Raw genomic sequence first — 24,453 nt, forward strand, 5'->3', positions numbered from 1 at the left:
TATAATAAAATATTTTATACTCCATTCGTTCATATTGAAAGGTTATCATTTTTTATTTTCGTCCGTCCTCAAACATAAGTTATCATATCTTAATTTAGTAATTGTACTACCCAGTTAACATAATAAATACCATTTCAATTTAGAAAATATTACACAAATGCCATTAGTTTTATATTATATCAATATTTTTATTTTTTTTACTCTAATTCAATATAATACTAATATTTAAAAATCTACATGCAAAACATAAATGCATTCTCGGAGGGAGTAATTTTTTTTTTAAAAAAAAAACATATAATTTATAAATAATAAAACCCTGAAATTTTGATAGAAAGAAACAAACCCCTAATCTTCATCTCCAAAAGTCCTCACAATGGACTTGACTTGAGAAACAATTTACTGACAAAAATTCAGCAGCCCTGACTATTCTTACTTGAAAAAAACAAAAAAAGAAAAATCAAATCCAAATCCAAGAACCAAAATCTCCATCACTACCTCCACCACTCATACAACGCTTGAATATATGTATGTATATTCAATCCTTTCTTTCCTTCTCATCTAAATTATTCTTTCCTAATCGTTCTTCGGCCAGAATTGTCGTCGCCGTCTGCACTTCACTTCTTACTGTCCGTACCAGACCGACGCACACGTGAGAAGAGAGAGAGAGAGAGAGAGAGAGAGAGAGTTTTCTTCGTTTTTTCATGGTTTCAATTTCATTTAAAAGCTTCCATCGTTGTTGAGTCTTTCTCCATTATCTCCAAATTTTTATCAAGAGTAGCTCGAGGTATAATTGGCTGTTGCATCGCTGGCTTCTCAATCACAATAAGAAAAATGGCTTTAATTATTGCTTCGCTGCATTGCCCTTCCACCGCCTACGCCAATTAATTCCAGTAGATGTTTAATTTCGCGGGCGGCCTCTGGTTTTTTTCAATTTTTTATTTTTGTTCAAAAATTTCTATTTTCCTCGAAGGATCGACCTGTTTTCCCCTTCAGGATTAGATTTGAAAACATATATCAGTTTGGGCTTATGGGTTCTGCTCTTTCATGGCGGCCTGTAGTTCATCTGCTCGTTAATCTTTAGTTTGTACTGTCGCTGCTTGGATTCTCATAGTCTTATCCATATTTGGACTTTTGAATTTTGAATTAATTAGTTACATGGGGCTGCTGACCTAATCAAAATTTGTCTTTTTTGACTAGAGTAAGAAGAGAAACAGTTTGGGGTTAGACAGGTAGAGTAATTACAATGGATAGTTCAACGGAGGACCACCAAGAACCCAACATTGGGATTGACGGCTACATAAATATTGCTGCTTCTGCCAATCAGAATTCAGTTGCAGACTCTAGTGTAGGAGGAGCTCCAGGGAGATCGGGTGAGTCGGGAGAGAAGGAGATGGCACCACTGGGAGGAAATTCGATTCACCGTTCATCATCCAGGCCACAGTTGGACCTCAGCAAAGCGGCCATACAAGGGAATTTTGAGGAGAAAGATCCTACAATTCTGTTGCCTAATCAGTCTGATGATATTTCTCATCTGGCTTTGGATATTGGAGGTGAATTTTGAGGTTTTCTTGTCATAAAGGAGTGTTTCTTTTAGCCCTTTTCTTACCCTTCACATATAAGCATTTCATAGAAGGCTTAGGCTCCATTTAGATTGAATTTTGGGGAGTTTCGGAAAATGATGAGATTGTGAAAAGTTGGGTTTTTGATATGATGATTTGGGAGATGAAAAATGTATTTTGATTGTGATGCTTTTTTTTGAAGAAAATTAATGTACATGAATATTACCAAAAGTTACAAAAGTGTGTAGGTAAACTGAGTTTAGTATGTTCTTATTTTGTCGTAGAGTAGTAGTACTAATGAGGTTATGACAGTGATTTCAAAGACATTCTGTTAGATTGCCTTCAATGGCATCAATTTGTTGAGTAACAATGTGTACTTTGGCAGGATCGCTCATTAAGTTGGTGTATTTCTCAAGACATGAGAATCAGCCTGTCAACGACGCAAAGAGAAAGACAATCAAGGCGAGACTTAGCATGACCAATGTAAATAGGAGGAGCTACCCGATTCTTGGCGGGAGGCTGCATTTTGTGAAGTTTGAAACTTCTAAAATTAATGAATGCTTGGATTTCATCTACTCCAAGCAGCTTCATCATGGTGGTATGTATATTCCTTAACTACCTCGAAGTTTCGTGCTTTTTCGAATTGCAGTTTGTTTAATCTTGTGCTCTACTGTCTGGTTACAGGAATGGATTCACAGCATTGGCAATCTGAAGGGAGTCCAAACACTCAGAACACCGTAATTAAGGTATTTCTCTACGTCGACATGCACTTCTTTAATATGATTAGATGATTCTTCTCTTATGGTGATGCATTAACAAGAAAAGTATGTGTTTTTTTTTTTTCACCTTTCAGTTTCTGTGTTTTTAATTTGGATAAATTGCTTATAACTTGAGGCATGGAAAGTCATTCCACTCAAGGTTTAAAAATTGCGCAACCTTCCATCGTGTTTTCGAAAACATTGAATAAAATCCTCCAAACATTTGAACATAACGGGTTGGTGGAAGCTATTACTGTTCAGACACTGCAATTTGGGGGATTTTGTGCATTGTTTTTGGAAAAACGAGGGAAAGCTGCGCAATTTTTAAACTAGATGAGAAAATGATGTAGATTTCCAAAATCACAAGTGAGTTATAAGCAATTATGTCTTTTAATTTTTAAGTTTTTGAGGTGAAATAGTTGTTGGAAGTCATCTTTTTGGAAGGAAATTGAGAAATTGAATAATAAAATAAATGAAAAAAAAGAAAAAAGAAACACAATGTGAACAAGCCGTATAATATTATAACATAGTCATTTTGTGTATGGATGTTTTGTCGGTTGCCTTTACTTCTTTCTATGTGTGCTCTGAAAAATTGAATAACTATAATGGAACTTGTTTTACTGATATTTTGTCCGTTACTGATTTTTGTCGTATTGTTATTTTTGTTACAAAATATCTTTCTGATTAGACATTGTTTTTGTTTTACATACCGAGGTTGATATTATGGGAAGTCCAATTTGCTTACTGGTCTTAAGACAAATGACCTACACTATACAATATAAATTTCATTGTATTAATGGAGTCGACATTATTGAAGTGGTATTATGAGGGAACTTTCCATGTTAACGTGAAAGACAGGCATTTATTCATATTAACTAAGAAGGATTTGTTTGCAGGCAACAGGTGGTGGGGCTTACAAGTTTAACGATCTTTTCAAGGAAAGGCTTGGGATCAGTATAGAGAAAGAGGATGAAATGAACTGCCTGGTAGCTGGTGCAAATTTTTTACTCAAGGTGTGACATCAATTTCATTTATTTTTTGTTGGTTTCATTGCGACGATTATTATCGTAGCCAAAAATATCGTTAGAGCATCTTCAACCAATAAAATGTAAAGAGTAGTTTATTAAATGAAGAAAAAAAAAGAAAAAAAAAAAGAAGAGATATTTGTATGCATTTTCTTACTGCTCCAAGATAATTTAATGTCTCCGCGACCCTGTATTAGTCAACTGAACACAGCTATGTGCCGGTGCATCATTAATGTAGAACAGTCGTAATTATGTAGTGGCTCTAGATGCACTGGAAGTTCAAGATCGAAATTTTGTAATTATTCCATTGAGGTTTAATTGTATAAGATAAAATTATAAAAATTATTGAACTGCATATGTCGCAAGGCGGGTGGCTCTTCTTACAATTTGTTGAGGTGTATTTTGCTCCTATTTATTTTATGTTCCTACTTTTCAAGACGACTACCTTCCATTGTGTCTTATGCAGGCGATTCGACATGAAGCTTTTACACACAAGGAGGGCCATAAAGAGTTTGTGCAGATTGACTCGAATGACCTGTTCCCTTACCTTCTCGTCAACATAGGATCTGGTGTCAGTATGATCAAGGTATTAACTTATATTGCATGCAATTCTCTTCCTTCCTTCCCTGCTCGGTAACAAAGGAACCTACCCTGTCTACAGGTTGATGGGGACGGAACGTTTGAGCGTGTTAGTGGAACAAATGTTGGTGGGGGCACCTACTGGGGTCTTGGGAAGCTCTTAACCAAGTGTAAAAGGTTGTGTTAATGTCATTCTTGAATTTGTAGCCTTCCTAATTTAAATGTTTGCCGCAATTTAATTTTCGAACTTCGTTTTCTCTAATTAGTTTTGATGAACTATTGGAGCTGAGTCAACGGGGAGATAACCGAACCATCGACATGCTAGTAGGAGATATTTATGGTGGCATGGACTACTCGAAGGTACGCCAACTATATAGTGCATTTGTACATCCTTATTTGTTTCCCTGTCTAACATCGTCACCAATAATTACGGCAAAATAACATAAAACCTATTTGTGATTTATGAAAATTGCGTGAAACAATTCATTGTTTCAAAATTGTGTCAGACTTCTTTATAGTTTCAAAACTCTGTATTTAAGTCCCTTCCGTCATTAGTTAACCTTCCGTCATTAGTTAATGGTGATTGTTTTGGACACGTCCTAACTGCGAAGATAATTAAGAAACTCTATAACTACGAATCACCATTAACTAATGACGGAGGGGGTTAAGCACAATGTTTCTGAAACTATAAGGGAAGCAATTTGAAAACAATGGAGGGTTTTGCGCAATTTTCATAAATTTCAGATGAGTTTTATGCTATTTTGCCAATATTTACGGTAAATGTTATGTTGTCCAGTAAATGTTTTGTTTAGTTCATTTTCTTAGTCTGAAAATATTGTAAGTGTCGCAGATTGGTCTTTCTACATCGACTACTGGTTCTAGTTGTGGGAAAGCTATCTCTGAAAATATTTCTAATTCTTTCCTGTTATGCCTTTTTCTTCGTTCTCTTATTCATTTTCTAATTCTGACAATTTTGTAAGTACCACAGATTGGTCTTTCTGCATCGACTATTGCTTCTAGTTTTGGGAAGGCTATCTCGGAAAATAAAGACCTTGAAGACTACAGACCTGAAGATATATCTCTGTCTCTCTTGCGAATGATATCCTATAATATTGGTCAGGCAAGTGTGGCTGCGAAATTTACTTGATTTTAACATACATGGCCTTATATATGAATCTTGTTTTTCTTCTTTAATTTATGTTAAAAGCTGCAATTATTTCTGTTTGATGTAATGAAAGTGGTTCGCGAAATTGAAAGGGGCAAGTTATATATAGGAGTTAATTACTCTTGAATTATCGGTGTCCACAGAAAATAATGTTCCAAACAAAAGACCAATGGTTCTGTAGATTGTAAATTCTACATCTGAACTCACTGTATATGCTGTATTAATGGGCCGAACATTTAGGGTGTGTTTGTTTAGTGTTTGTGTGGTTTGATTTTTGTTGTTTTGTTTAGGTAAAATAATTGTTTGTTGTGATGTTTGTAATGAAAAAATAGTATAGTTTTATCGGAAACAATGTGTTTAGAAAAAAGTGAAATCCAAAACAAACACACTCTATTTCCTTGTAAGAGATTGAAATCACCCCGATTGTCACCGTATAAGTACTTGCTTCTAAAAATAAATAAAATAACATTGTGATTTCGCACTGCACTTAATAGTAATATACTTTAGCATCACTAGTTTGATTTTTCTATGTTTGTTATTTAATGGACTACGTATATCTGCCCTGCATCTTTTCTTAGTTAGGCATTAGAAATATGAAACAATATATATATATATTATTCAAAAGATGTGATGATGAACTATGTATATTCTTTGTTTGGATTTAAAGTTTGAGTGCATTATATTGTGGTTTTTGTTGAGTTAATTGCGATGACTGATTGAAGAGCTGAATATATATTTGTGTGTGTGTGTATATATATATATTAGACGTGTATGATTTGATTATTTTCTGTAAAGATTGAATAAAAATTATTAAGTCATGGCTTTTGAATAGTATGATGATATGAAGGTAGATATTTAAATGTTTTATTATAAACTAATACATGACTATGAACACAAGCACATAAGAGTTTGAATAAAATAAGTATAATATAAGTAAGACTAATATTATTTTTGTGGGAAGAAAAGCACATAGGTGTTTTGACAAATTTGGGGTGTTGAACTAACAAACACACTTTGAAGCACAAATCATAAACAGTGTGTTCCTTTAAAGTTTGAATTTGGTTGTGAGAATAGTAAAAATTTCAATTGAAATAGTGATTGACCTGAAAAATTTTAATACGATATTTTGAATGTAAATTTGATTTTATTTTTTAATATATTAAATGAAAAATAAGTGACTGATTTGATGGTTTTGGGGGGTTGGGTGGGGAGGGGGGATGGTTGGAATTTGATTAATAGAGTGAGATGAGGTCCAGATAGAGCCTTTGTTACCATGTTTGGAGGATAGTGTGCTTCCATGTTCGAAGAATCTGTAAATTCACCAAATTTATTATTGGAGCAATAAGATCTTTCTGAAATTAGAAATCTCTGGTAGCGGAAACACCTGTGTGTTGCACATTATTTTACTATTGAGTTGACATTCTTCATCAGTGTTTGCTTAATTCACCATCTTTCATCACTATATTCCTTTCTCTTGTATGACAAGACAGCTCTACAGCTGTCAACCATCATCTTTCATAGACGAAAGAATGTTCTTACATGAAATGTGATATTGTTTTTAATAATCTTCAGATATCTTACTTAAATGCATTGCGCTTTGGGCTTAAGAGAATATTCTTCGGAGGGTTTTTCATCAGGGGCCATGCTTACACTATGGACACCATTTCATTTGCTGTTCAATTTTGGTAATGTCGAAAACATGTTGCAGAAGCTTTATATGAATTAATTATGACTATCGCTGCATTCTCACTTTGACACCCTTTTGAACACCATTTTTTGGATTTTTCGTACCTGCACACTTTTAGGTCACAGGGGCAAGCCGAGGCAATGTTTTTGAGGCACGAAGGGTTTCTAGGAGCATTAGGTGCCTTTATGAGCTATGAAAAGCACGGGCTGGATGACCTTATGGTTCATCAGCTGGTTGAAAGGTTCCCAATGGGTGCACCATATATTGGAGGAAATGTTCATGGTCCACCTTTAGGAGATCTTAACGAAAAGGCAGGCAAATTTATTGACAAGCACGGTTAATTTTGCCTATCATTATGATTTTGGGTTTAGGAATATCACTGCATTCGATTATCTGTCGCTTTTGTTCATATCTCCATGGCTATTTATGTGTGTATATATATATATATTCATTTTTTTTTTAGAAAAAAGGAAATTTAAGATTCCCTTCAACACATGATATTTGCTTATTCAGTTTACTAACACGTGTTCCCTTCGATTGAATGAGACATAAAAGAACTAACCTTATACGGGTCTCAATGGGCACTTATCATGTTTTGGAATATATTCTCTACTGCTTTTTCAGTTTCAAAAGCTCTGGAGTAAATTGAAAGGTTCCTTGAGCACCAGGCATATTAATATATACATATATATATATATTATATAACGACTATTTAGCTTTACAGAAACTTTTTTACATAAAGATGTGGTAATACAGTTTCTCAGTCTCTTCATATTGTTTTTGTTAGGAAAATTATTATTGATTTTGAAAATTGATTTATGCAGCAATTAAAAGGTTTGGTGGGTTTATAAGCAAAGCATTTTTCTCGTGAAATTTTTTATTTTTTTTAATTTTTTGTCATGAAATTTGTCAGAAGAGCTTTATTTGATGCGGCCGGATTACTGCCTTGATATATTTCTTTAGTTTGTTGGCTGTCCGTTATGCTGAGCTATCCCGTGTCTAATATCCTTCCCCTTTATATTTCTTAACTTGGTTGATTAATCTGAACCGTGAGTAGGATTTCTGGATATGGAGTAACATTAGAGATTCTATGACATGAATGCTTTTCTATAAGCTGATTTTTATTTTTTTTTGCGTGTGGCTGTCGCAGATCTCTTGGATGGAGAAGTTTGTGCTGAAGGGAACTGAAATTACCGCGCCGGCTCCTGTTCCAATGAGTCCCCCGGGAACTACTGGCCTTGGGGGATTCGAAGTTCCGTCATCCAGAGGAGATATCTTACGTTCTGATGCTAGCAAACTCAATGTGGGCGTTCTCCATCTCGTACCGAGTTTGGAGGTGTTTCCGTTGTTGGCTGATCCAAAACTGTGAGTGAATTAAATGATTCAGTAGACTGATATTAATTGGAAATACTTTCTTCTTTGTAAGTTTGCTCGAACAGTGACATTTTGTTGAAATCTTTATATGCAGATATGAGCCGAACACTATCGATCTTTCTGATCCTGGTGAGCTAGAGTGAGTACCAAAAATTTGATAGCTATGCATTTGCCGTTCTGATTCATCCCCCTTTTGTTGTCCTTAATCCCGTATAAATTTTCTTATTTAATGTAGGTATTGGTTCGCCGTCTTATCAGAGCATATGCCGGATCTTGTTGAGAAGGTAGTTTAAAAGGTCTTTTGTTCTATTGTCTCCTCGCTAATCTGAACAATTGTGTTGGAAAATGATATGCACCTGACTGCAACACTATTTATCAATGGGTATAAGTTGCAAACGAATCTCTTATACCAAAATTTGAAGTTTGGAAATTTACCTTTCGCTCTGTTCTAGTCTTATTTTTTCAACTTATGTTATTGGATAAAGCTGAATTTGTGGCTCTTGATTTCGCGATTTCGCATTATTTATCAATATTTCTCTTTCTAAATCCTTAACTTTAACTACTGCTTGACATTTTCATGAAATGTTCAACTTCCAATAATCAAACTTTATGCGAAGCTTCAACTAAGTATGAAAAATTTTCTCCTATTTATTAGAAACTTAAGAAATCGAATGCTACTTTGGCGACTGTGCTGATGCTGCAATTATGATCGGAAAATCCCTGTCATTTTCTGAACATTTGTGGCTTGCTATGTGTTAGTTTTGATTGCATCTTATATTTCTATGTACAACTATGGAAGATTCGTGAAACTTTTGCAGGCTGTGGCGAGTGAAGGTGGCACCGATGATGCCAAGAGAAGGGGCGATGCATTCGCCCGCGCATTCTCTGCTCACCTTGCAAGGTTCTAACTTAATCATTACTCATATCTTATACTTAAGAAATATGTATATATATATATTGGTGTTTTTGGGCTCCTCATTTGTGATATTTTAACTTCTGCTCGATAGGCTGATGGAGGAGCCAGCCGCGTATGGAAAGCTGGGGCTAGCAAACCTATTAGAGCTAAGAGAAGAGTGCTTGAGGGAGTTCCATTTTCGTGATGCCTACAGAGGCATAAAACAGAGGTAATTAATTCCGCACGGATTGACATCTATAGAATTGTCTTGCGCCTTAACAAAGGGAAATTACAGCAATTTTGATTCGATAAATGACACATTTTATCATTTTAGTTCTTTAAGTGGACTTGTTTGAAAATGGTCTTGTATTTCATTCGTTTTCATTCCAATGGTTCTAATTCTGCCGTGACATAGATGTGCTTAAGAAAAGTGACAAACGAGGTAGAGGGTGGGGTGTAGAGACAAATATATTTTGTGATTCTTTTTTAAATTACAATTTGATATAATATATTATGAGATATTTTTGTATTTTTATTGAGGTGCGTGGGAATGAATAATAGAAAAATAGAATTGTAAAGTGAACAATCTGTACAAATAATTGACTTCTACATAGAAATACTATCTCCGTCCGGCTCTAAGGGTTTCATTTACTTTTTCCGTGTTAATCTTTGAATATTAATTATTATTTTAAAACGTAGTAAAAATTATAAAAAATGCAAAAATACTTCCATTAGTGTCTTATAAAACTAATAAAAAGATATTTGTATAAAAAATTATACAAATATAAAAATATTTTTAATGTTAAGTACAATGACGCAAAATGTAAATGTGATCCTTAGAGGCGGACGGAGGAAGTATATGATTAGTTATTAGTTTTCAAAATGTAAGTATACTTGAATATAATTTATGTATGCATCGCGTTCGTGTATGCTTGTGTTGAAAATCAATAGGGATATCATTTAAGCCATTACTAAAGTTTGTATTTCTGTTTATATATTCAAGCAAAGAAATTTATTCTGACTGAAGTATTATGATGGATTTTGATGTTTTTAGGTAACATAATGTTCTATTATCGAAGTAATTCTCAGTGCCTTCACTTGCAGTCTTGTGTAGTATTAGATAAACATTTATTTGTATGTTCATGATTAAATTCATTACAATCTAGGCGGTAATAGTCTTATACAAACTTATTTTTTTATTTTTATGCCGTCTTTTGTTATGATGACCATATGGCACTCATTCAGATTTCAATTCTCACATTCGTAACAGGGAAAACGAGGCATCACTTGCAGTTCTCCCCGATCTGTTGAGGGAATTAGACGGCATGAATGAGGTTAGTCATGATTGGTTTAATGATCTTTTGCAAATTATCATATGAATTTAGATTATGTGAATTGTCTTGTTTATATCTAAGTTATAACTCTTCCTATGTCTTCAAACTTTTGAGCATAAGTTTTAATACGGGTGTGTACGTTTGGGTGTGTTTGTTTGAGGATTTGAATATTGAGTTTGGATTTATGAATATTAAGATATTGAATTTGAATACTTGTTTAATATGATAGTAAATAAGTATTCATATGATATTTTTAACGTAAAATTAATTTTTAGTATAATATAAGTAATAATAAATAAACATTTAATTTGATGTTTTTGAAAAAAAAATTAATTCAATAGTGAAAAATTTGAAGAATCCACTAAAGAACATAACTCTGTAACTGTTTATCTTTTATATTAGAAGTAAAAAGTAAGATGATTTTTTACTAAAAAGAAAAGCGAGAATATTTTTTATGATAATTTAGAAAAGAAAGTGAACATAAATTTAGACCACGGAGTGAGTATTATTGTTGGTGTGTGTCTGTGCGACTTTTTTTTTTGTAGATTAATTAATATAATTTCCCGAGCAGGAAACAAGGCTGTTGACATTAGTGGAGGGAGTACTCGCCGCAAATATTTTTGACTGGGGATCCCGAGCGTGTGTCGATCTCTACCACAAGGGGACCATTATTGAAATATACCGAATGAGCCGAGACAAGATGCAAAGGCCATGGCGGGTTTGTATTGCAAAAACGTCGCATTTTATTTCACTCCCTAACATTCCTTTTTAGTAACATTTGCGTCGCTCGAAATTTAGGTGGACGACTTTGATGTTTTCAAAGAGAGGATATTCGGTTCGGCAGAGAAGAAGCCGCAACCCTATAAAAGAGCGCTGCTTTTCGTCGACAACTCAGGCGCCGACGTCGTCTTGGGAATGCTTCCACTTGCTCGGGAGCTTCTCCGACGAGGGACTGAAGTAAGTCGTTTAATAACATCAATAAAACCATTAGCTACAAAGTTTCGTCGACAAATGGAAAATAAAAATTTGTGTAGGTTGTTCTTGTGGCTAATTCCCTTCCTGCGCTAAACGACGTGACTGCGATGGAATTACCCGATATTGTTGCCGAGGCTGCTAAGGTCTGTTTCCTCGACAAATTCTGGGCTCGCCGTCCCATTTTCTTTTTTTTTTCAGAAAAATCTTAAATGTTTCTCGACAGCATTGCGACATTCTTCGAGGAGCGGCTGAAGCGGGTGGCTTATTGGTCGATGCAATGATAAACTTTCAAGATAGTCCCCGGGAGAGGTCAAAGTCGGTGGTGCCATTAATGGTCGTCGAGAATGGGTGCGGAAGCCCTTGCATAGATCTGCGACAAGTGAGCTCGGAGCTTGCAGCCGCTGCCAAGGATGCCGATCTGGTTAAAATCGATAAAGATTAGATTTTTTTTTTTTTTTTTTTTTTGCATCATTAACCATTTCATGTTTGCAATGTCGCCGAAGCTTATCGGTTGTCGACCAATGCAGATTATTCTCGAAGGGATGGGACGAGCGCTGCACACAAACTACAATGCAAAGTTCAAATGCGACGCCCTTAAGGTAATTGTCGACTCCGATTAATGTTCTGTTTAGATAAGAGTTTTAAAAGTTCAGGAGAGTTTTGAAGATTTTCGAAAATAGTAAAAAATTATACTTTCTTCGTCCCAATTCAAAGTACTTTTTTTACTATTTTGTCTGTTCTACTTCAAAGTATCTATTTCTTTTTCTAATCAAAGTAATCATACATTAATATCAAAATACCTTTTAACTTTTATTTAAATTACAAATATATTATTACATATACACTCACTTTACTCATACACTTACTTTTTATATGGGCAAAAATGTTAAAATCTCTTACGCACTTTCACCGACTAATATTTGATGCAATATCTTTTAAGAGAAAATAAATATTTGATGCATGTTTTTCGGAAAAATTACTATGGATGAATAGTGGCAAAATTCGAAAAAAAAAAATTGCATATGTAATTAGAAAACACTCATAATTCTTTCACAAAAATAATTTTTTTTCTAAGTCGCATCAAATATATATTTTTTTAAAATAATAAAATATCATATCAAATATTCAATTTTTTAGCGTATATACTGATAGAGTAACTGCGTTGACGGTGCAGTTGGCGATGGTGAAGAATCAACGGTTAGCTGTGAAGCTGATCAGTGGAAACATTTATGACTGCGTGTGTCGATTCGAATCGGCGTCTAGTGATTAAATCTTTTAGATTTTCTAAAAGATTTTTAACATTTGAAGGAAAATTTTGAGGATGATATTGCTGCATATAAACCTCAGTGAATCAAAACTTTGGATCTCAGGTCGAGTAGTTTGAGGTTGTTGTTGGTAACTTAAATTGTTAATTATTAAGTTAAGTGAACAATCTTTGGGTTTATTAAGTGCTATTGATGTGTTTATGTCTTTTCGTTTTTTCTAGAATTTAATTTAAAGTGAAGTGAAGTATGTATTTTCGATTGTTCGCTAAATTTATGTATATTCTATTTATAATAAAATATTTTATTCATTTATAATTTTATTATTTTTATTTTAGCAAATGAATCGGCTTTGTTTAGATAGATGTTTTTGGAGACTTTTGAAAGTTTGAAAAAAAAAAGAGAAAAAAGTTAGTATTTGATGTGATATTTTATGAGAAGAAAAGTGTATTTGATGCGGTGGTTTTTTTAAAATGAATAGTGTCAGTAAACAAATTGTTTTTATTTTATTATTTTTATCAACTAATTAATAAATTTTTTATAATACTTTCATGATTTTTTATTATTAAAAAAAATGTTAAGTAATTTTAATAATCGAGATGAAACAAAGCTCCTTGTCATCTCCTCTCTTTTAAATATGTATCGATTCAATTTTTGTTCGTAACATTGTTTGTTTAGTGAGATTTTGAAAATATATATATATATATATTTTTTTTCATGTGATGTATAGAACATTGTGTAACAATATAAAAAATAATGAATATGCAATATATTAAATTTTTTTTAAAAAAAATATGTATTTTTTGAAAATTCTAGAAAAACACAATTAGAGGATCATGTTTTAATAATTATGTTTAAAGCCTGACCAATTTTTGGTTATGATCACATAGACAGCTTGAGGGCTTCACTAAACAAAGGGTGATTTGACACATCTTAAGGGTGTGTTTGTTCCGAGTTTGGATCTTAAATTGAAAATTTAAATGTAAAAGTAATTTTTAATATAATATAAAAAATAAATATTTAATTTGATAATAAAATAAAAATATCTTGCTTAGAAATAGTTCTTTAATTGGAATAGAGAATAATTCTAAAACTACATGATATTTAGGGCATGTATTATGATCAACGATTGATCTGATCAAGTCAACATAATATTATATATTGTAGGACTTACTAACTCATATTTATACATATTTCAGAATATTTATAACAAACGTATATTATATTATATTCATCATATGTTAACACATATGTTATCTTATAACACAATATTTATAAATATATGTTGGTCACTCATATACATATGCTAATTCGATTAAAGCAGCACCAGACTGACTTCAGCCTTGTATTTCCTAGCTAAATAAAATTTCTACTTTTAGGGGGCCACTAATTTTGGCAAACTTGGATTTACAAAGTGAGTATCAACAAATCCGAAGTTCCATTCTAATGCGCCGAGTACTTTTATGTGTTACTTAATCAATATATAGACTCCTAATTGGTACATGTTCGTGTTTTTCCTCCGAAGCGAGGAAACTAATTTTTGTAGATTTTGATATGATTTAATTTACCTAAAATAAAACAAATTCTATCATTACCAAAATCAAAATCAAGAAAATCAAAAGGTCGAAATTTAGTAAATAGGTTAGTAAATCAAGAAAAAATGAAGACGAGAAAGAGTGAAGGAGAAGTGAAGTCAGGCAGGACTAATCAACAGATGACCGGAAAATAATCGGGATGAAATTTTCTGGAAAAGGCTTTTAAGGTTTTAACATAATTTTGTGGAAGAGGTTTCAAGGTTTTAACATACTCTTAAGAAAAACCGGGCTTGTAGCCTACACTTACGCCTATAAATTAATAATACAAGACATGTCAGCAATAACATAATATAAATACAACATATAAACTAATACATGACACTAAACATACTCAGCACATGTCGGCCGGTGAAGAATAATCCCTAATCAACACACTGACCATTCCCGTCGGTAAATTTAGCCATCTCATACAAAAATACGACCAATACACTAAAGATGGACGCGAAGTTTCAAACTCAAAATAAAGCGAAACAATTTTCTAATTTAATACTTTTAGTTCAAAAGGCAATTCTCGAAGAAGTAACATAATCTTAAACAAATAAAAAGGTATGTGCAAAGGGCATCCCGATCATCACTCATAACACTCACTTAGAAAACACAAACGAAACAATACTTTCATTCATCGACGTCTACCACAGCTCATTCAATATCCGTTTCTTCGCTTAGTATAAAGAAGTAACTAATTTGAATAGCCTTTTCAGCTTATTTTCTTTCGGAACAACCTCAAAACGACTTATGTTTCTCACTGAACAAGAGCTCAAATTATAAGCACATTTTGCATACTTGTCCATATCCATGTTCCCCTAGCAACTGATCAAAATAGGCATCGCATAAATAGATACCGGAACTTTAAAATCCATTACAAGCACTAATGGTCATTTCATCTTTCGAAGATTCAGATAGTTCAATTGATCATATCCGTGTACCCTAGCAACTGATCAAAGTAGGCATCACAGACATAGATACTGCAACTTTAAAATCAATTATAAGCCCTAATGGTCATTTATCTTTCGAAGATTAAGACAGGATGATTTACCATATCCATGTACCCTAGCCACTGATCAAAATAGGCATCGCATGAATAGATAAAGAAATTTTAAAAATCCCTTATAAGCCCTAAGGGTCATTTCATCATTCGAAGATTAAGAAAGGATTGATTTCCATATCCTTGTACCCTAGTGACGGATCAAAATAGGCATCGGATAAATAGATACAGAAATTTTAAAAATCCATTATAAGCCATAATGGTTATTTCATCTTTCTAAGATTAAAACAGGATGATTTACCATATCCATGTACCCTAGCGACTGATTAAAATAGGCATTGCATGATAGCTATAGAAATTTTTAAAATCCCTTGTAAGACCTTTTGGTATTTCATCTTTTGAATGTTACAACAGGACAATTTATTGCTAATTCTTCTGATCTCACAAATGTACAATTTATTGCACATACCACATATATATAGCAACCAACAACAAGGGAGATCACTATACAACAGACAACTAAACAGGCATGCCGGGACACATCTACAAGCCAAAAAACTCTTTATGAAAGCATACCGCAATCATAAATAATTAATTGACCATCATGTGATCAAAGCCACCTCCAGCTGGCAGGCCAACCCGCGGCACCTGCACATTGTGAAGCAATTGCTGCAGCCACCTTCTTGTAGTCGGATCTTCCTGAAACGAACACAGAAATAAGGAATAACATTAACTCCACTGAACACAATCAAGGGTGTGTTTTTTGGGTGATTTAGGGTGTGTTTGTTTAGCCAATTTCTCAAAATTTCTATTATTCACCAAAAAAATTTTCCCCATAAACATTAAACCAAATATTTATTTTTTATATTATACTAAAAAAATATTTATATTCAAACATCACATCAACACACCTATTTATATCACATTATAGAACTATTTCAATTCAAAATTTTTACTATCCAACTATCAACTCAAACCCCTCTCCAAAAAAAACAATAAAAAAGAAATCAAATCGAATACTTATTTTGTATTTTCACTAAAAATCAATTTTAAATTCAAAACATCATATTAAATCCTATTTATGTCACATCAAACAACTATTTCAATTCAAAATTTTACTATTCAAATCAAAATTCTAAATCAAATGACCAAACAAATACACACCAAGAACACAGGCAAGTTCCGTTTCAGAATGATAATACAGAAAAGCACTTACACGAAGACAGGCGCTAAAAGTTCCATCTCTAAGCATCTCAGGCAGGCAGCTTCTAAGTGCATCGCAGGCTCTGCATGAACAATATTGTCAGTTCATCTGATGTTTGAAATGAGGGAAAAAGATGCAATGAACCAGTTTCCGCATGCAGCCAAACCTCGGATTATCTGACAGTCGAAGATAGCATCTAATTATGTGTTTCAGCAGGCGGGAAGATGGCTGTTCTGCAAGAGCAGCAACCATATTCCCAAGCACTCTACCAACAGCAAGGAATCGCTCAGCAGTGGTGCAGATGTATTCCAAGCCCACATCATCAAGTAGTATCTTCTGCACGATAAATGTTGCCACCTGTCACAACACAAAAAAGTTCCGTTACATAAATACTAACAGAATTTTAAATTAAAAGAATGGTTAAAATCGGGTTAAGGTACTAAAACTTATCTCTGCTTACATCAAACCATATGTGAAGAGATATTTTCAAGTTAAACTTACTAATGCTATGCTTTAAAGCATTTTGGAAAGTAATCAATAAATCTTTGAGTCGAATTTACAGTAAAAACATTAATTAATTAATTAATACTCAATAAATTAATCATCACTTCAGAATATATTTAGTCCCAACTTGGGCCTTTCGAACAATGATTAATTTTTCATAAATTAATAAGATAATATCTTTTTGGAACAATCCTTCATCAATACATGAACACCCAATAAAAAATTGACATGCTTCCCGATTAATATTACCAAAAAAAAATACAATAGCTACACACTTTTGCATTATATATATAATATACATACTTTACCCACTCTAAGAAAGTAAACATTTTTAACACAAAATATTATTTTTTATATAACGATACAATTTTTCATACCCAATATAAAAAAAAATACATTCATAAAAAAACCACAAAACATACACACCCGCTATAAATCAATAATTTCTCAAATACACATGCCAAGTATGAACAATAATCCACCGAATATTATCAACATAAGTATAATGAACTTTCAGGTTTAGTCAACTCATATAATCTACATTTATCATGTAAAAATATCATGATTAGCCGTTAGTTAGTTGATTTTAGACAGAAACTTTATTTAAATTAGTAATCGGAAATATATTTTTCAAATATTTAAAAATGACCCTATAAATTAATATTTTTTAATTTATTGATCAATAAATAAATTAATAAATTTCATGGTGCCAACATTATTAATTTACAGAGGCTTTACTATATTCATCTAGCATCTCAAGGAAACTGAAAAAAAAAGGCAATTGAAAACATGCTTGGAATAAACTCAACTGTCTTTGATAATTCACTTCCCATCTCCATCGTGCGTAAGCACAATGGAATGATCTCAGTAGATAGAAGAAAGCCGATAACCTCGGTGTCATCAACCTGACAACCAAAGGAAAACACAAGACATGTTATTTAAGGAAAAAACAACATACAAAGTATCATTCTTAACCATCCATGTTGTTATAGACGAACTTAAAAGCTAATTAGAGGCTCGAGGAATACCTTGACCAAAGCACCAATTACACCTAAACTAGTAAGCCTCAAGTACTCAAATGGCCTCGATTTGCTAGTTGTATTAAGGAAAGGATACAAGTAAAGAGGAATGTGGGCTGCAAAAGGAGAAGTCATATTGACTAGATCAGAATCATCGGAAAGGCAGAATGATTATCATAAGAGTTACATTACAAATAAGTAGCATATTGACCTGCCTAATAACAGGCAAGCCATTGTAGGTTATGGTGTGCATAAACTTGGACTTAGAATTTCAGATGTAAAAACACAATAATAAGAACATAAAATAGGAACTTTGAAACTTTTACCACAGTTGTGGATAGAAACTTGAAATTTAAAACAAGGATTCGGATTTCAAAATTTCCATATTCAATCTAGTTCAAACCTAAATTCAGAAATCAGTAAGTTTTGCTGCATTTGGAATTTGAATCGAAAATTCGGAACCCAAAGTGAATTCTACAACAAAAATCCACTTTGGGTTCCGAATTTTCAAAGTCAAATTCTGAATCAAAATGCACTGGAAAATGGAAAGTTTTGGAATTTCCACACCCCCGAAGGCAGACTCAAGGCACCAAAAGACACCTGAACTCATAGTAGCTTTAGACAAAGGATCAACAAAGGAGATTTACCATTTAGAAATAGCATTCTCGTTTCTGGATGTGACGCCACACACTGCAGCATTGAAAACCAGTTTAGTAAAGCACAGAAAGGGCAAACTTTGTCCTTCTTATTGTTCGGACGGGACATGGGATAAAAAATTTCAATACTATTGCTGTTCGGTACCAACAATCACTATGCTATGCACTAATTCTAAAAAATTCCAATGTGTAGAATTAGCCAAAAAAATCTTAAGGGAATACAAAATACAATGGAAAAAAAAAAAAACAGAATTTCATATCCGGCTCCTCATCCCCGGGCATGCATACTGACATTTTGTGAAATTAAAGTCTTTCCACATCCTCAAAATTCGAAAGAATTATACCAAGAAATCTCAAAAATACATGTGGGAGGAGAATCCAAAGGAAGTGATAGAAAATACCTGAAGTAAAGCAAGTGCATTGCAAACTCTGTTCGACTGTGCAGGACTAAGATTCGGAGGAGATAAAACCGGGTAAATGTAGACAATTTCCTAGAGGAGGTAAGAACAAAACATAAGTTTCATCAATCGATCATCCCCAGAAGCCAATCCTAAGGTAATAACAAATTCAAGATAATTTAAAAATCTTGAAACGCAAATGCATCTAACATAAAATTAGCAAACCCCCATAATCTAAGGAGGGAAGATCACTTTTTAGCTGACATTGTCGAACAAACCTGGAGAAGGGCCGCAATAGTGCCGAAGGAATGCCACAGCAATGGAGCTAAATCTTGAAACAGCTCTCTCTTCTGTTCGAAATAAAATGATGGATAAGTAATGAAAAATGGTCATAATCAAGAATTGACTTGAAAAGCCACCGCCTAAGGAATTGGTGTAGAAATGCAACCGAAAACCAAATACTAAATCTTTAGCCATTAAACCTCCATAATTCAGAAATCACTGTTTTTCATATAAACATTTTCTATAGAAAACCGACATCAACATTTTTTTACATAGTTTTAAACCCTAAATTTTTATCAATTTTTTCTACTTTTTATCAAAACAATCCAAAATTCCCTGGATTTACATACCCCTGAATTGAAAATTGTTCTTCTACTAACACCAAAATAAAGCCTGAATATGGGCCATAGGAAACGCTACGATCTTTTCCGAAGCATAAATTACCCAAATTAGAAACCCTCGTTCATCGACCGATTCTCAGGGCGAAAAATCCGCATAGTTAAAAACAGTATAAATAAAAATAGGGGAACAGAGAACCTTGGAGAGTTCGAGGAGTGCGTTTTCCCTGAGATCAGGATTGCATATATCGAGAACCAGCTGCTCCGCCGTTTGCATCCTCCTGTCCTTGTTGACGGCGGCGGCGGCGGCGGCGGCGGGAGAGCTACTGCCGCCCTCAAATGGAGCAGCTTGCAAGTTGAGCGGCGGAGGAAGATGCGCCATATGGTCTTCACCGGTGAGTCGATTCATTCAGATCTGTCGGCGACAAGAACGATGTCTGAAGCGGTGGAGTCGGCCATATATATAGGCAGTCTTTATTTTTTAAAAAGAATGTACGGAAATAATAATAATTATTATTATAATTATAATAGAAATAATATTATGTCACTATCTATTCTAAGGTCTGATTTGTAAGCGGTTTTGGATTTGAATTTTAACTTGCGATTTGAATAGATAAAAATTTAAATTTCAATAGTTTTATTATGTGATATAAATAGAGGTTGATATTTGTTAGCACTCTCAGCCTTCTTCTGATGGTCATATTTAGATTTGTTAGCACCAATAAAAGTATTTTTGCAATTTTTTTAATTTGTAGTTTTTATTAGATTGTATGATATAAAAGTAACGATTATATTAATTATATTATGTAGATAGTACAGTTACTAAATTACTAACTTAGGAAATGATATTACAAAAATAAAAAATTGTATCCTACTATGGGACGAAAGGAGTATTTGGTTTGATGTTTTGGGGCGAAAAAATGAAATGAATAGTAAATTTTACAAAATTCTTCAAACAAACACACCCTAATTCGACTTGAATATCTTTCCTTATATAGATATTTTTAAAATTTTTGTTTCATAGGGTGTGTTTGTTTGGGGTTTGGATTTTAAATTGAGATTTAAATAGTAAAAATTTTGAATTTGAATAGTTGTATGATGTGATATAAATAGGTGTTGATGTTATATTTTGATTTTTAGTATAATATAATAAATAAAAAATAATTGTTTGATTTGATATTTTTGAAAAATAATAATGTATTTAAAATCCAATTCGAAAAGAAACACACCCTTATTGTACTTAAAACGGATATAATACTGATACTAATAATAATATGGTATCTTGTGTTAAACATTTTTAAAATTTTTGTTATTTTTTTATAATGCGTTTAATATGGAATAATAATAATGATGATAATATGGCACCGTGTATTCTAATTCGATTCGAATACTGCTTTTATATACTTCTCCGTCTCGAAACTAAGTATCATTTTGCTTTTTGTACGTAGTTTTAGAAATATTACTATTATATTAGAATATAGTAAGAATAAAGTAGAAATGACTAAAATAAAGTATATGTGATATAATTGTAATGACATTTGTGTAATATATTGTAAGTTGCAAGGGTATTTGTAATGTTAGATAGAAAGTACAGTTACTAAAAAAAGAAATAAATACTTTGTTATGGAACAAACTAAAATAGAAAAATTATGGGACGAAAGGAGTATATTTTTTGATTTGTTTTTGAAATTTTTAATATTTTTTTATACTATATTTAATACGGAAATAATAATAATAATAATACCTTGTATTCTAATTTGACTTGAATATCTATTTTCTTTATGTTTATACAGGGAATTCGTGTTATGCACGGGTAAATATAAATTATATTGAATTATGAAAATTAATTATTGTTATTAAATACTCTCCCCGTTTTATTTCTCGTGTCCATTTTTTCATTTTCGTCCGTCCCATTTATTTTGTCACTTTTCTTTTTTGAAAAATAATTATACACTTTAATCTTATTTTTTAAAATTTAATTTATAATTTTTTAAACTTTAATTATACTAATCAATTATTTTAATTTTAATATATAATTATTTTTATTATACGATAATTATTTTCACACATTTTTAATTATTTACTAATTATACCCCTCTTAAATTCCTGTGTCTACAGTAACGTGGACAAAATATCCGAGACGGAGGGAGTATATAATATTTTAATATGAGAATCATTTAAATAAAATTAAAATATTTTACACGATTAATTTTTAATATTCTAAGTATTTGAAGATTAATGAATTCTATGAATTAAATATAGATATTGCAAAAATGATATTTATATACTACATCCTTTCCGTAACAAATTATTTATTTTTCCATTTTAGTCTGTCTCATTACAAATATCCTTACAATTTACAGTATATTACACAAATGTCGTTGTTATTCATATAATATAAGCAATTTTTAAAATTATAATTTAGTTGAAAAATGTGTCTGTAGAAAATTTAAGATATCTTAACAGAGTTAAAGTCAAATTTCATTAACTTGTCATTGTTATTTTAATATAATTAAATTATAAAATAATTTTTTCATTCGGGATATTATGCCGTATTTTTATCCGTTAACTTATGCATGATTCATTTATAATACAAAATTATGCACCCACAATTTTATTATTCTTATTTCTTAGTTTGCATGTCCAGATAATATAACATAGTCCCAATGAAGGAAGTAAAAAATAATATATAATCTACTTGTTTATCCTATATTGAACAATATAGACTAATTTAAATATTATTATTGAAAATTTGATTTATCATCTTTTCAATATATTTATCTTTATAATATTACATATATAACACATAAATAAAATCACATTTTTATACATAATTGTTACTCCCTCCGTCCAAGAATATGTTTGACACGAGATTTAAAAAATATTGATATTATATTGGTAGTAGGTAAAAAAGTACTGATAAAAGACTTTTTTGCCATTACGAGTGTATTAGTGTAAAAAATAGTGACAATTGTGACAATTGTATAATAATAATGAAAAAGTAAAAGTAATTTTATAGTGACATGATTATTTATGAAAATGAGACTATTATTTTGGAATTGACAAATATGATAAACACGACTATTGTATTGAAATGAATAAAGTATTAAATTGAAATTTTTTTATTATTAAAATAATAATTATTATATTATTATTATTATTATTTTACAGTTCACTTACCTGTCTTTTTTTTCTTTTTTATTTATTATTTAAATAGTGGACTCCATAAAAAAAGATAAAAAGAATAGAAGTAAGTATTTATTGCCATGATAAAACACAAAATCAACGCTAAATATATATATATATTAGATTTTTAAATTTTTGTTACGGTTTCCATAATACTTTATTAAATATTTTTGTTTAATTATAAAATAATTATTTTAAAACTATATTACTATTGTTATTATATTATTATTATTATTATTATTATTATTATTACATAAAAACATTATTATTGTTTAAGTTTATCAAAAATAAATAAATAAATATTCTTTTATAATACGCCTTCCGTCCCGTCCCGTGAAGACCTCTTTTATTTTTTTTTTTCCGTCTCATGATAATTAATTTTTTTATTTTATTTGTAGTAAATTTATTCATCAATATACTTAACAAATATAAATCGATTTAATTAAATTTCTTAACCGATCCATTCAAAATTCTTTTTTTTTTATTACTCTTTTTCATAAATAAATATTTTTATTTATATTTAAATCTCTTTATTTTTTTTTCTAAAATTAGTTTTTGAGTTATATATAAATAAACAAATAAATATATTTATGTTATATAAAATTTTATTATTCGTATATATTTTATTGAAATATAATATTAGAAATATTTAAAATATCAACAATAATATTCATATAAAAAATAATAAAATAAAATAACAATTTATTATTAATAATTTATTTTTTTTAACACTAGCTAAATAACTGAGTCCCTAAATAAAAAGGTCATCATATACACTGGACACAACGCAGGTAGTAAATAAATATAAAAATAATAAAAGTACTAAAAATGATATAGTATTTTTTATTAAAAAAATATATATATATTTCTTTTATGACATATGAAAGTACTTTTTTTACTAGTATTAATTTTAAATTTTCTTAGAGTTTGTTTGTTTAGAGTTTTGATTTGAATTTTTTTGATGTAAAATATAGAAAATTATATTAATAATATAAAAAATAATTTATATTAAATTTTGATTTTTATGAAATAATAAAATTATATATTGAAAATCGTATTGGAAAAAGAAATATATGTCGCTAATTAAACAAATCCTTAGAACTTCAAAAGTTTCTGTTTAAATAGTGATTTTTATTTAGGTTTTGTTCTTTTTATATTATTTTCGCACATTTTTTTCAAAAAAATTAATACACTACATAATCATTATTTTTATATTCCATACACAATTTCCTATACTTTATATTAAAAAATTTTATTTTCAACAATTTCACAAAACAACTGTACCCTTACTCTGTAATTTATATTTTTTCTATCAGTCAAAATTATATTAGTATTTATTTTGTTTAGTTGTGCACTAAATTTATGTAAATACTTTATTTCCTCATAATTTTATCATTCATATTTTAATAAATAATAACACTTTTTTCATTATTTTTTTATACTTATCCATTATTTTTTTTATCAACTCTTTAATAAACTTAAAATGGTGTATTCAATCGTGATTTTGTAAGATTTTATTGGATTTTTAAAATTTGAATGTATGCAATTTAAACTTTTAAAATCTAGAGTATTCCATTCAGATTTTTAAAAATTTTATTCAATTCATACTTTTAAAATCTCTTAAAATCTTACCCTATTTAACAATTCATAGACTTTAAAAATATGTAAATTTT

At 31.1% G+C, this 24,453-nt stretch overlaps 2 protein-coding genes across 2 annotated transcripts; one reads left to right on the top strand and one right to left on the bottom strand.

Annotated features, from left to right (window-relative positions):
* Positions 1-542: 542 nt before the first annotated feature.
* LOC127255217 (pantothenate kinase 2) lies at positions 543-12,830 on the top strand. The gene is made up of 23 exons (XM_051280664.1): positions 543-784; positions 1,198-1,550; positions 1,945-2,157; positions 2,244-2,305; positions 3,214-3,330; positions 3,809-3,928; positions 4,004-4,098; positions 4,188-4,281; positions 4,910-5,041; positions 6,659-6,771; positions 6,892-7,084; positions 7,924-8,138; positions 8,242-8,286; positions 8,383-8,431; positions 8,966-9,048; positions 9,155-9,271; positions 10,313-10,376; positions 10,948-11,094; positions 11,175-11,333; positions 11,411-11,494; positions 11,575-11,772; positions 11,879-11,950; positions 12,526-12,830. Exons 2-23 carry the CDS (start codon positions 1,244-1,246, stop codon positions 12,619-12,621), a joined length of 2,775 nt encoding a protein of 924 aa, XP_051136621.1. The 5' UTR covers positions 543-784; positions 1,198-1,243; the 3' UTR covers positions 12,622-12,830.
* Positions 12,831-15,543: 2,713 nt separating this feature from the next.
* On the bottom strand, positions 15,544-20,044 carry LOC127255321 (uncharacterized). Its single transcript, XM_051280810.1, has 9 exons — positions 19,794-20,044; positions 19,253-19,324; positions 18,978-19,067; positions 18,568-18,610; positions 17,930-18,036; positions 17,711-17,806; positions 16,564-16,754; positions 16,410-16,479; positions 15,544-15,892 (listed from the first exon to the last, which is right to left on the bottom strand). Exons 1-9 carry the CDS (start codon positions 20,001-20,003, stop codon positions 15,785-15,787), a joined length of 987 nt encoding a protein of 328 aa, XP_051136767.1. The 5' UTR covers positions 20,004-20,044; the 3' UTR covers positions 15,544-15,784.
* Positions 20,045-24,453: the final 4,409 nt, after the last annotated feature.

The sequence above is a fragment of the Andrographis paniculata genome, unplaced genomic scaffold, assembly GCF_009805555.1.
Source record: "Andrographis paniculata isolate CXL003 unplaced genomic scaffold, ASM980555v1 Contig53END, whole genome shotgun sequence".
Classification (NCBI taxonomy): domain Eukaryota; kingdom Viridiplantae; phylum Streptophyta; class Magnoliopsida; order Lamiales; family Acanthaceae; genus Andrographis; species Andrographis paniculata.